Source organism: Pleurodeles waltl, chromosome 3_1 (genome assembly GCF_031143425.1).
Source record: "Pleurodeles waltl isolate 20211129_DDA chromosome 3_1, aPleWal1.hap1.20221129, whole genome shotgun sequence".
Taxonomy (NCBI): Eukaryota; Metazoa; Chordata; class Amphibia; order Caudata; family Salamandridae; genus Pleurodeles; species Pleurodeles waltl.
In genome coordinates this window covers 828,012,180-828,025,756 of record NC_090440.1, presented here as the reverse complement: position 1 = coordinate 828,025,756, position 13,577 = coordinate 828,012,180, and the positions used below count along the sequence as shown (strand labels likewise).

Sequence of the window (13,577 nt, the reverse complement as noted above, 5' to 3'; positions counted from 1 at the left end):
TGACACAAAAAAAATACCTGGTGTCTAGTGGTCTCTGACCCCTTTGGGGCAAATTGGCCTAATTACAATAGGCCGATCTGCCCCAAGGGGGAGGGTTAAAAGTCCTTAAAACCCCCCCCCCCCCCCCCCCCCCCCCCCCCAGGGGAGCGACCCTTGCTCAAGGGGTCACTCCCCTTTATTTCTATTTTTTTTTAAACAAACTCCCTGGTGTCTAGTGGGCATTTCTGCAACCCTGTCACTTTACGATCGGGCTTCAGAAATGCTCAAACAGACATGAAAGGAAAGGTCTTTCCTTTCCTTTCATGTCTCGCTGCCTGCCCCCACCCCCTGATCGGAAGTGAAATGCAAGCATTTATCTTTCTATCGCGCTGGAAGCTAAGCTTCCAGGACGATGGGGGTGACCCCTGATGACGTTAGAGTGCGATCGCATGCTGACATCCTCAGATGTCACTGGGGGGTGGGTCGAAGGTGGATGGGCAAGCGATTCGGCTTCCATTCCTGCACATGGGAGGGGGGTGGGAGGTCCACGGGGGGGACGCTAGAGCTCTGCCACCGGTTGCCAGGTGCAGGACGAGCTGGTCTCGTCCTTGGCACACGGCAACCAAGGGCCAGACCGGCTCGTCCTGGGCACCTGAGGGGTTAAGGCATCTGGCATTGAAAATGGTCTTTCTCATCTCCATAAATAATAAATAACAATATGGCTAAATTTTGGGTTTGGTGTGGATAGTGCTAAGGGTAATTTTAGGGTTAGGGAAATTAGTGGTAAAGGGTGGTAAGGGTAAGTTTAGGGTTTATTGGTGGGTAGTGGTAAATGGAGGTAAGGGTAATTTTATTGTTTAGGGATGGGTAGTGGTAAGAGTAATTTTATGGTTTAGGGTGGGTAGTGGTTAGGGCAGTTAGAGAGTTTAGGGGAGGGGAGTGGTTAAGGGTGGTATGGGTAATTGTAGTGTTTAGGGGGTGGTAAGGGTAATTTTAGGGTTTTGGGGTAAGTAGTGGTGAAGGAAGGTAAGGGTACTTTCATGGTTTCGTGGTGGGTAAAGGAAGGTTTGGAGTAAATTAAAAAGGGGGGCTGAAGAGGGTTCCCAACCTGAAAGAAAATAATATATTTAATATTAAATTTCAAAAAGTACCTCTGTTGTACCCATTCACCATGTGAGAAATCTGCAGTTAGAAGCACCCATCATTACTTTCCTTTGGTAATGATATTTCTGGTGATTACTGTATCTAACTGCAGATTCCTCACTGACCTTCCCACCTCCCCTTTCTGTGGACTGGAACTCCTTTCCATCTAAAGAGGTCCCACTTTAGAGACCTGCACACTGGTGAAGCTAGTCTGACTCCATGCTCTCCATTGGAGGGCATGGACAGCTGAAGAAAGCAACTGACGTCCGTGCACATGGGTGGCACTTAAATGCTGCTCTGCTCGTTACTTCTGAAGCGAAACAGAGTCTGTCCTGTGTTGCATGATGCCACATACTTGCGCTTAGGAGTACTGATTTAATGCTTCTGAATCCATTCTGATACTTGGGGAATATTCCCCAAGGTGAGGAGTCTGCAGTTTGAGTATTCACCAGAAAGATTGTTACTGAAGTAACTTGTTTGTCAAACTGTTAGTAGCAAATTGTTGCATTAGTTTTCCTTAAAGTAGGACAACCATCTATCTTTAGTTAACTTGCTTTCTACATCATACCCCTGAGTACTACTAAGTTTGAGGTCAGATAGCAAAGTTTTTTTTTTTTCTTTTAAATCCAATTTTATTAGACTGTCTGTGACGGATTTACATTTTTGTAAAATGCTGTGCCTTATGTAGCACAGTTATGTTTTCGGTTCTTCATGTTATGTTATATTAACAAATGAATGTTTTCATATTTAATCGGTCAAATTATCTAGTTTTCGTCATTGCTTCATTAACAGTTATCTACACTCTGTTATGAATGTATTGTGGTTCATTTTAACTAGAAGATGGCTTTGAATCTGTATTCTCAAGGGAGTTTATATCCATATCATCATTGTCTGAGTACAGACTTGTAGTCTCCACAAGTCTTTTTATGCAGCTTTTTAACGTGAGTGCATAACTGAAGAAGAGCCATGTCTTGATGATCCTAAATGCAGGGATTTTCTGAAACCCTACTACCTATCATGAGGAACGGTGTACTGCTTGGTAAATTTATCAAATTTGAGAATGTACTTAGATATGGCATGTGCGCTACGAAGTTACTTAACAGTAATGCCATTCCTTGTTGATAGCCGCACCTCAGAGATTTCAGATTGTTTTACATCCCAACCCTATGCCTCCTTGGAAGATCATGTGTTTTTCAGAAACTGGTTGATTGAACTGCAACCTTTCTAAACTTATGATGGGTTCTGTAGAGTAGCCATTTTTTAAATGTAGACGTTTTATAATGAAACCTGTAGTACTCTGATTATAATATATAGCTCTGAGGAGAAAATACCTACTGTGTGAATTTCATTTCTTCTAGCTCCACCTCCAGCGAGTCCATCTTCTGGTAAAGTTGGTGGAAAAGTTAAATTATCGATCTCCTATAGAAATGGCACCCTGTTCATCATGGTGATGCACATAAAAGATCTGGTGAGTGTAAACATGGTTAATTTTGAAGTAACGGGGGGCTGCCATGGAAACAAGATGGAACTGAACGCAGGTTTCATATGTTTTACTTGTATATACACACCTCTAGTGAAAGGAAACGACATTTAGTGAGAAGGCACTATTTTCTTAGAATCTGTATCTGGAAGAATTATTATGGCCAGGCTGTCCGTTTGTGGAGAACGTGAGCTACACTGGCATTACTTGCTAGCAATAAAGAAGACCTGCAGCATAATCTAATCTTTTCTGAAATGCCCACAAAGCGAAATAGTGGGTACACACCTGTGATACACTAGCTTTTCAGATTTTCCCTGCAGTGCTTTTGCACAGGCCTATATTCAAGAGTGAAACACTCCATGGCAGTGCACCACCCCGCATCCCAAATCGCTTTTATTAAATGCCTGTCATACCTCTGACTGGGCCCAGTCTACAACCTTAGACATCTTAGGTGTTCCTCTGACCTGAAGATTGTGGAGTCTGCCTGTTTTGAACCGGCTACTTTCAGCTCTCCAAAAAAGTGTACATTCACAGTGATGACGTTGCTTGTCACCCTAGGGATGGTGTCTGACACTTCCACGAATGTACAATGGATGTAAATAGCTGCCCTGTCTGCATCTGACACCGACGTAACCTGCTGATTAGGGCAGTACTAACAATACAAGCCCTTGATGACATATTGATCAAAAGAACGACTGTTGGGAATGGCTTTGAATGGCTTCTAATAGGATGGTATTCACCTCTTGACATTGTAGATGAGTATGTACAGCACACAGAGTTTGGTCTACAGTGATCAGAGTCTAACACAGCAGGTCTGTGCCCAGACACTTTTGGTGCTGTGAAATGCTCCCTTGAGAAAATTGCCTCTCTTAACATGAGGACTTCCAGAGTCATTAGCTTTGAGTGGGGTGATCCTGTAACCTGGCCCTGTCAGCTTCCCAGTAAGGTTCACTCACCAGAAATCTGAATCATTCAGATTCTTTGATCCTTTCCTTACCTTTGCATGCCCCAAGGGCTAACCTCCATTTTAGAAACTTGCAAACAGGCATATTTCGCCTGTGTTTTAAGTGCTGGCTATGAGCTCACTCTTCCTGTTCCCAGCCCTGGAGCTCAAGGATTAACTCGGCACATGCTTCCAAATAAGTATTTGATTGTTTATTTGATGTATCACATACCAACATGCTGCTTGGGTCGCTTCACAACACATGTAGGAATATGGGTGGAATGCATAAAATGCACCTGGTCCAAGGAGGATATAAGATATTTGATCAGTAAGAAAGCATTCGAAATATATATGTGGTGAGCTTGCTGGTCAGTGCTAATATAAGATGAGGAGCTCTATCCCAAATAATGTGGATAGTCTGGATATTTTACTTATGGATCACATGGTTTCTTGGAATAAACTTTTCTTTTGTGCTTTTTCGAAAGTTTGCAGGTTGAGAAGGGAGAGCTTGCAGTGAATGAGCTGAGGAGTTTCAAAGTGGTGTTTCCGGAGTTCTCACTGTTTCACCCATGCTTTTTTTACTTCTGTATTTGGAAATGTTAATCAGAGTGGTGTTGCAGGGCCTGACATTGCATCCTAGTGTGGTTGTTTCAGATCAAGTGTTGCTGTTAACGGGTGTGTCTGCTATAGTGTAGACATTTCAAGCATTCATTTCTTTACTCACTGAGGATTTTAATAAAGGGTCTGGTTATTCAGACTTATATTCGGTTTTTGTTGCTGATGCCACAAGAACTGACTCCCAAGTCCCAAAGTCTCTGGTTCTGTAGCTTTCCTTGCATTCAGTCTTGCTGGGTTTTTCACTCGAATGCTTGCCCTGATAACTGGCTCACTGAGCACTCCATTGGAGTCTGGAAAGCCCATAGGTTTGTCGGCTACAGCAGTCATGCCAGCAGGGGGATCAGATACTGTGTTCAGTGCTGCTAAGGAATAAGGTCTTGTGGAAGACCAAAATTGGAGAATTTAGTTTTGCAGTTCCCTGGTTCAGTACATCAAGATGTGGATGAGCCCAAAGATTAGAGAATTATCCTGTAACAGAACAGGTGTATGGACCCTGGTTCTGTACTCTAGTGCAAGCCAGGGGTCAGCCGTTGCCCTATAGTGATGTGATATGAACAAGACCCTTTAAAACTTTATAAAGGTTTTTTTGTTGCTCAGTGAGCATGACCTTTCTGATCCCCCATAATCTGTGGTTTCGGGAATACCTACTAAACCACATAAATAAACATAATGGAACTAAACACCATACTCGTAATTACAGCTCTTCTCTCTTTGTGAATCACAAGTATTTTGTTCTTTTAGTAAGGAAACTACGGGCTTGTCGGCTAATTATTCATACTTTTTAATTATGAGAATGGCGTCTATCCACAAACTTCATCATGACAGCAGCCTGCTCCGACTGCTCATTGTAAGGCAGCATGCTGTCAGTATATTGATTTATATTCTGTGAGAACATAACTGCATTATGAGGTTTGCCCACAGTTTCAGAAGTAAGGATACTGAATCTGAACTCATTCATTTCAACATCTATTAGGAAGCGTCTTTTGAATGTATCTTAAATATGCAGTCAAAGTTGCCCCTTAAGGGGACACCCTACGTATCAAGTGTTGCAACAGAATCTCATATGCCTTCCAGTTTACTTCCGTTCCAGTCACAGTGGTGCAGAATTGAAAGTGACTTAAGAATGCCAGATAAAGCCATATGGCACCTCATTGTTCTAATGCGTTTTTAGTTCCCGGATGTCTTATTGTGCATAATGAGTCTCCTGATTCACTGGTTGAATGTATTGTATTGGTCGGATTGTTCATCCCCACTTCCCTTTTGAGCTCCCACCTTAGCTGAATCTAGCTGCCCAGCTCCTAAAGGCCCACATTTGGCCATTTGTATAAAGCAAGCCTATATTATTGAAGCAGGCACTTGTGTTTACACCATATGCCAGCACAGGAGCAAGTGGCTAAGGTTTTTGCCACTGGGATTTCTCCAAAATAAGGCAATTGTCCTTTTTCCCCTGAACCTCTTTTAGCATCCAGGCACTTTCCTGTCAATTTTATTTGGCCTCTATTGGGTCAGTAAGGAATTCTGAATTGTAGAATGCTGTTACTAAGTTCCATTTTAAGAGTTACATGCATCCTTCTTCCATAAACCCGCCAGCGACCTTTAAAGTCCATGGAAACCAGCAACCTCCAGCTGGTATCTTGAAAAAGTGCCTTTCTGGTTACTGTAACTTCCACCAAAGTGGTAGTAAAGAGAGACACCCTGCCTTCTTAAATCTTTATTAATCAGTTTGTCTTGTCTGTATTTTCCTAAGCTTTAAGTCCCGGGATTCTTTCTGAATTCTTGAATGGTAGAATACCTGTTTTCATGTACAGGCTTACTAAGCACACCATCAAATGTTCAGATTTGAAAACAGTTTAACAAGAAAATTACCACTATCATAAATCTGGAAGCTACCCAATCCCATCATGCAAAGCAGGGAGTCAAATCTGGCAGTTTGTTTTTTCACTGTGTGAATAAGAATCCCACACACTGTTGTCTTTTCAAAGGCTGTTTTTGACTCATCTGTAATGTGTTTTTTTAGGGTTATCCCTGATGTCTTTGTGCATTTAGCTTGCTTTTGTCCTCGCCCCATGGCAGGAGCTATCTTTCGTTGGCTATTGATGAAGTTTTTCTCTTCTCACTTTTCTTTCAGTTCACCCAAGCCTCCTATTTTTGACGAATGTTGGAGACCATGGCACCCAAAGTGAAATAGACACTTTCACCCAACGCTGAAATAACTAAGTCTGACTCTGATAATCTTCTTCTCAGCCCTCCACAATAATGGGTTTTCTTTCTTAACTAGGATCTTCCTTTCATGTGCAAAATATCAAAGTTGTGATGGACTACATGAAATTGTTTGATGGCACCAACAACCTTTGTTGCAAATACAGGGCCCCTGATGTTTGATTCTCTGCTTTTGATTTCTTCCATAGTGCGTCCTATGTTCTAGCAAACCCTTGGGCAGCTTCTAGCTGAAGAACAAAATATGTGATAGAATGTTTTGAGCATTCTCTTTTACTTGGCCTCTGCGAATCAGGCCGTTTGCGACCACAAAAAGCTTTCATACATCTGGCCCTAGGTCCTTGCTTGTGTTTGCTCCTATATAATCTACAGTTTGAAGTTTCCTTTCTCAATCCAGGATTCAGAAATCTCTGGCATTGCATTCAGAAAAAGAAAAATGGGGAGATTTCTGGGCTGTGGATTCATGATCCAATAGATCATTCGCAAAAGTCCCTCCACCTGATATTCAGAATTGTAGATTGTTTACCTTGAGGGTTTTTCTACCATCAATGCATAAAAAGGTTGTACACAGACAGCAGTGTTTTATATTTATTATTCATATGCTGCTTTTTTAATATTGAGAAACAGGCCTTGGGCATATAAGTAACTACAAATAAATTACTGGGGAGACTTGTAATTCTAATTATATCCACTTCTTCCTATAGTCCTCACACTATATCCTTCTTCTCTGTCATTAAATCCATGATTTAAAAATAAGTTACGCAAAAAAGGAGCTGCAGTAATAAAAAGTTAATTGTTGTGTTGGCAGATGGGGTACAGGTATGACTGGGGTGTCCCTTATCTCCTAAATTTGAAAAGTTAAACTTTGTTGTATATGAATGTACTCTGGTTCACTCCCATACTTGTAGGGATGTCCGTTTGGTATTTAGGAAGTGGGGCTATAGGATACAAATTGTCACAAAACTAATGCACTAAGGCTATTTATTTTACAGGTCACCGAAGATGGTGCAGATCCAAATCCATATGTAAAAACATATCTACTTCCAGATCCACACAAAACCTCAAGCGTAAAACCAAGATTTCACGTAAAACTAGCAATCCAACTTTTAACGAAATGGTAAGTATTACTGCCAGTAGTTACATGCGTGTAATTTGTACTGATATTCAAAGGCATATTATTTCTCAGATTTGAGGGGCACATAACCTTCAATGGGGTTTTAAATGATACTTCACCAGTCTAGAAGGGATTCTGGAACAGTGTGTCAAAATGAAGAATATTTTAAAGCTCCATCAGCATATGACATTATGGTCATTTGACTATGTACACTGTGTTGAACCTTTTAGCCTTAGGATTGTCTTCCCCCAAAGGTTTTTCTTTACATTGCATTTTTTGCTGAAATTTGTTTTTGTCGGCTCTTGGACTCTGTACACTTTACCACTGTTGACCAGTGCTAAAATGCTTGTGCTGTCTCCCTTAAAATGGCAACATTAGCTTACATCTGATTGGCATATTTATTTACTTATAAGTCCCTTGTAGAGTGGTATGTAATATATCCAGGACCTGTCAATGAAATGCTACTAGTGAGCCTGCAGCACTTTTTGTACCATCCACTTGGTTGTTCCCTTAAAACTGGTCCCAGGCTTGCCACATAGGGCACTGGGCATTGTAATTAAAAGGTGGACATGTACTTTTAGGTTTTACTTCTCATGGCAGTGAAAAAACTTCTACATTTGTTTTTCACTACTGTGGGGTCTACCTCCTCTCCCTAACATTGAGCTGCCTTATTATATTTAATAAGTGCTAACATTTGATCTGGAGCAGGTAAACATTTCATGTTTGTGTCTGAGAAGCTATAATTGCAGGGAGTTGGCTATCTATGCAGTGTACCAAATGTAAGGGTACACTATGTAGATAGTACAGACAACCTTATTGGCTTATAAGTGTAACAGTAATAATCCTAAAAACTTCCTTTTGTGTTAGTGTGGGTGAGCAGTTAGGCTTATCAGAGGGTAGTGCTAAGCATTTGTTAAACAGTCAATAAATGAGACACACATTCAAGAAGGAACTCAAGACCAATGTTAAGAAAAATTGTTAATGTGTTTTTAAATGGATCAACACCAGAAAACTTTAAAAAAGATAAGTACTGTTGCAATTGTCTTTGTTTAGAAAGTAACACTTTTGCTCAGATGGACATTTACGTGGTAAAGACTTGAAAGTACTTTTACTGCAAGGGGGTCCTTGCAAACAGTTCTTGGGGATCACCTGAAGATTGTAGGTTGCTGTCTTGGACTGGCTGCTAGCAACCAGTCTGAGTGCTGTTACTCAGACACAAATCATCGAGGACAGTCGGTGAGGCGCAACACACACATGTATCTAATGTAATTTAAGTTTAATGAAACACTACCAAAGCACATATGTTGGCAATGATGATCGCACAGATTACTTGCATGAATCTATATATGTACACGTATACATTAGCGGCATGGTAAGAGATAGATGCTATAATTTGTCATGATGCAGTGAATTAAGGCACAAAGGTAAACAATCAAGTGTACAATACACTACTAGCTCAATGGTAGTAAAACATGTTTGGAATCATTGCAGTGTAGTTAATCAAAGAGGCAAGAAGGAACATGACTGAAGTACTAACATAGTAGCATGGCTGCATAAAATAGTGCTAGATTCAATAATAAATTCAGTGGCATGTGTATGTATAGTGCAGTGCTGGCACAACAATAACATGTGAAAGAAACAGTAAGTATTCACAATGCAGTGAATCTAAAATAGGGTAACAATTATATAGATCACGGTAAAGCACAAGAATCTGGCCCTTCACCGCTGGGACTTAAAACTGGGAAGCCCTTTCCGGCTATTCTGGTCTCCCTCGGACACGGTGACAGGGAGCAGCTTGCTGATCAACAGCAGTTCTGAAGGACTCTGTCTTTGTGCTTCACTGAGCTTTGACACCTGAATATTTTTATACACTAAAAATCTGATAGAGACTTCTAGCTGCAGATTCCTTACCTTAGAATTCCGTGGCGTCCGCATCGAATCTGGAATTTTTCTGCTGAGCAGTACCCTGCGCGTGCCGTCGTCGTTCGGATCCGCGTGCGCTGTCCGGCTCCGCATGGCATCGTCAACGACATTGTAGTCGTTTGTGACATCACGGCCTCCTATATAGGCACCATCCCGGCACACGGACGTCAGTTCTTTTCCTTCTGCACCGGTTAAGCGCAGATCCGGAAAGAGTTACCCTTTTTTCAACGGTTTTGTCAAAGATTTTTCGATTGTCTGAGCGATGTCTTCGGGAAAGACGGGATTCAAACCGTGCGGTGCATGTCATCGCACCATGTCAGTTACGGATCCACACCAGGTGTGTGTCTGGTCCCTTGAAAAGGGCCACGATTTGAAGTCGTGTTCTGACTGTCGGGCCATGGCTCCGAAGGCCTTGGGAGAGAGAGATCTCTCAATCTTCTAGCGGCCCGGCAGCCATCTTCAGTCAGCGCGACTCCGAGGAGGTCACGGTCCCGCTCTAGGAGGAGGTCGCGGCACTGCTCCAGGAGCCCCAAGTCATCTTCCTCACATTCAAGGTCTTCGGGGCATTCAGGTAAGAGGCACAAGAAGAAGAAGTAGTCCAGGGAGACTTTGACGTCAGCCGACGAGGCATCCAGGGAACGCCAAGGTTTCAGTGTGTGGATCCGGGGGGCCGTCGCCAGGGCCTACTCCACGTCTTCCCCCTTTTCCAGGGACAGGAGCAACCCCTGCTCAAATCAAAGAATTTTATGAGGCTATGCGCCTTGTTTTTGAGTGGGCTGCACCCTCGGCTGGGTCTTCAGGCCCCACGGGGTCAGCAGGGGCCCCATCGGATTCGACGTTGGCGGCTTCGGCCTCAGTGCAGTTGGGGACCCCAGGATTCGTTAGTGGATCCGGACCACTGGTGGTGGTAGCCCCATCCCTTATTCCGGATGATCCGGGGCCAGAACGACATTGTAGGATGCTGATTCCGACTTCAACTGCGCCGATTAGGTCCAGATCATTGCCTGAGGCTTATTCAGAACAGCCAGGCACAGGAGAGAAGTGGGAGGGGTCTGAGGACCCTTTTGAATATGGATTGGAGCATGAACAGGACTGGTATGAGGATCTAGGGTAAGTCAGTGGACTTGATGCTTCTCCAGATGCTGGCATGCTCTCTCCTTCCACTGTGGCTACGGAGGAGGGTGCATCTTATGCCATGGTGGGGCATAGGGCAGCTGAGGTCTTGGACCTAGACTTGCCTATGGTGCCAGTCAGGACTAATCTCCTGACAGAAGTGTATCAGACCGGAGTTGCTGCGTCGGAGCCGATGTTACCCTTCAATGAAGCCCTCACAGATTTCCTTCTCGGAACATGTTCCAAACCCAGCACAGGGTCTCCTGTGCATAGGCCATTCGGCAGCTGCCATAGACCTGCTCCAAATGACCCTAGTTTCCTCACCCAACACCCCATCCCAGAGAGCTTAGTGGTCCAAGCCTCCACTTCCGGTAGTGCCTTCCTTTCCGCCCCTCCGGATAGGGAATCTAAGAGGCTGGACCAACTTGGAAAGAAGTTGTTTTCTTCCTCCAGCCGGGCATTGAGGTGAGTAAAAATCTCTTGCCTATTGGACCGTTTTTCCCATACTTTATGGGATACGGTGGCACAAGTGCTGCCACAGGTGCCGGAGGTCATACGGGACACTCTCACCCAGGCTGTCAAGGATGGGAGAGATGCAACCAAGTTTACTATCGGGTGTGGCTTGGACATGACCATCTTGCTGGGCAGGGCAATTTCTTCAACAGTGGCCCTCCGTCGCCACGCCTGCCTACTTTCTACTGGCTTTTCAGGGGATGTCCAGTCGAGTTTGATGGACATGCCTTTTGATGGCTTTTGCCTTTTTGGTGAGAAGGCAGACTCTGCGCTTGAGAGGTTCAAGAATTCTTGAACTATGGCCAGATCCTTGGGCCTTTCAGCGCCGGCTCGTCAGCGGTCTGTCTTTCATCCCTTTCGAGGCTTTGGAAGGGGCGCGATACCACGCCAGCCACAAGTTAGCCACGGTCCTCTGGCTTCACAGCATCCCATGCGAGTATGAGGTCAAGGTACCGTCAGACCCAGAGGTTCTGGCCAGAGGTCGACCACCACACAGCCCCCCTCTTCCGCAGCGCCCAACCCCTCCTAGTATGGTTCTGCAAGACCATGTCCATCCAGTTGGAGGGAGGATTCAATTTCATCTCCCTCACTGGCAGTCCATCACATCGGACAAATGGGTCTTGCAGATCATACAGAAGGGCTGTTCCCTCCCCTTCCAGTCTTTCCCTCCCTCTTCCCCTCCGGTAAAAGAACGGCTGATGGGGGATCATTTGGTCTTGCTCCATGAGGAAGTTACGGTTCTCTTGGCCAAGGGAGCCATAGTAAGGGTCCTGATGTCAGGCGTATGAATTGGTTGTTATTCCTGCTACTTTCTGATTCCCAAAAAGAACAAGGGCGTTTGCCCTATCCTGGATTTAAGGGACATCAATCTCTTCATCAAAAAGGAGAAATTCAAGATGATCAGTCTTGCTCAGGCCTTGTCTGCCCTAGACCATGAAGACTGGATGGTAGTGTTGGACTTGCAGGATGCGTATTTTCACATCCCCATCCTGCCCACCCACAGGCGTTACTTGCGGTTCAAGGTGGGCCGCAAGCAATATCAGTTTACCATGCTCCCTTTCGGTCTCACCAGTGACCCTCGGGTGTTAGGAAAGTGATGGCGGTGGTGGCAGCTCATCTGCACAGGTTAGGGATTATAGTCTTCCCCTACCTGGACGACTGGCTGTTGAAGGCTCCAACGCCCCAGGCTCTCGTCACCCACCTCCAGATGACGGCGAACTGCTTGCACTCACTGGGGTTCACTATAAACATGCCAAATTCACACCTGACTCGCTCTCAGAAGCTCACTTTCATCGGAGCTGTTCTGGACACAGTGCAGTATCGGGCCTATCCTCCTGAGCAGCGAGTCCAGGATATTCAGGTTATGATACCAATGTTTCGGCCTCTATCCTGGATTTCGGTGAGACAGACTCTGAGGCTGTTGGGACTCATGGCTTCCTGCATCCTATTAGTCAAGCATGCCCGTTTGCATAGGAGGGCTCTGCAGTGTGACCTGAAGTTCCAATGGGCACAGCGTCAGGGAAATCTTGCCGACATGGTTCAGATCTCGGAGGGAACTGCAAAGGATCTGCAGTGGTGGTTAGTGAACTGCGATTGGGTCAAGGGCAGACTCCCCCCCCCCCCCCCCCCCCCCCCCCCCCCCAACCAAACTTTACAGTAGTGACAGATGCATCACTTCTGGGATGGGGCGGCCATCTGGGAGAAGTGGAGATCAGGGGCCTTTGGTCTCTGGCAGAATCCGGACTCCATATCAACTTGTTGTAGCTTCGGGCTATCCATTTAGCATTAAAGGCATTTCTTCCTGTTGTGAAAAGGAAGGTAGTGTGTAAGGAAATGCGTCCTTGGCATGGTTACCCCTGGACTTTTTGCCTTTGCTGATGCTACGTTATGATTTGAAAGTGTGCTGGGACCCTGCTAACCAGGCCCCAGCACCAGTGTTCTTTCCCTGAACTGTACTTTTGTCTCCACAATTGGCACAACCCTGGCACTCAGGTAAGTCCCTTGTAACTGGTACCCCTGGTACCAAGGGCCCTGATACCAGGGAAGATCTCTAGGGGCTGCAGCATGTCTTATGCCACCCTAGGGACCCCTCAATCAGCACATGCACACTGCCTCACAGCTTGTGTGTGCTGGTGGGGAGAAAATGCCTAAGTCGACATGGCACTCCCCTCAGAGTGCCATGCCAACCTCACATTGCCTGTGGCATAGGTAAGTCACCCCTCTAGCAGGCCTTACAGCCCTAAGGTAGGGTGCACTATACCACAGGTGAGGGCATATGTGCATGAGCACTCTGCCCCTACAGTGTTTAAGCAAAACCTTAGACATTGTAAGTGCAGGGTAGCCATAAGAGTATATGGTCTGGAAGTTTGTCAAACACAAACTCCACTGTACCATAATGGCTACATTGAAAACTGGGAAGTTTGGTATCAAACCTCTCATCACTATAAATGCACACTGATGCCAGTGTGCAATTTATTGTAAAAATACACCCAGAGGGCATCTTAGTGATGCCCCCGAAAACATACCCGACTCCC

The 13,577-nt window shown here is 44.8% G+C and overlaps 1 protein-coding gene across 1 annotated transcript in view; it reads left to right on the top strand.

Annotated features, from left to right (window-relative positions):
* Positions 1-13,577, top strand: part of PIK3C2A (phosphatidylinositol-4-phosphate 3-kinase catalytic subunit type 2 alpha) — an 852,450-nt gene that overhangs the window by 795,766 nt on the left and 43,107 nt on the right. Inside the window, 3 exon segments of the mRNA XM_069223730.1 lie at positions 2,481-2,590; positions 7,373-7,439; positions 7,442-7,497. Of these exon segments, the coding sequence (XP_069079831.1) occupies positions 2,481-2,590; positions 7,373-7,439; positions 7,442-7,497 (233 nt within the window).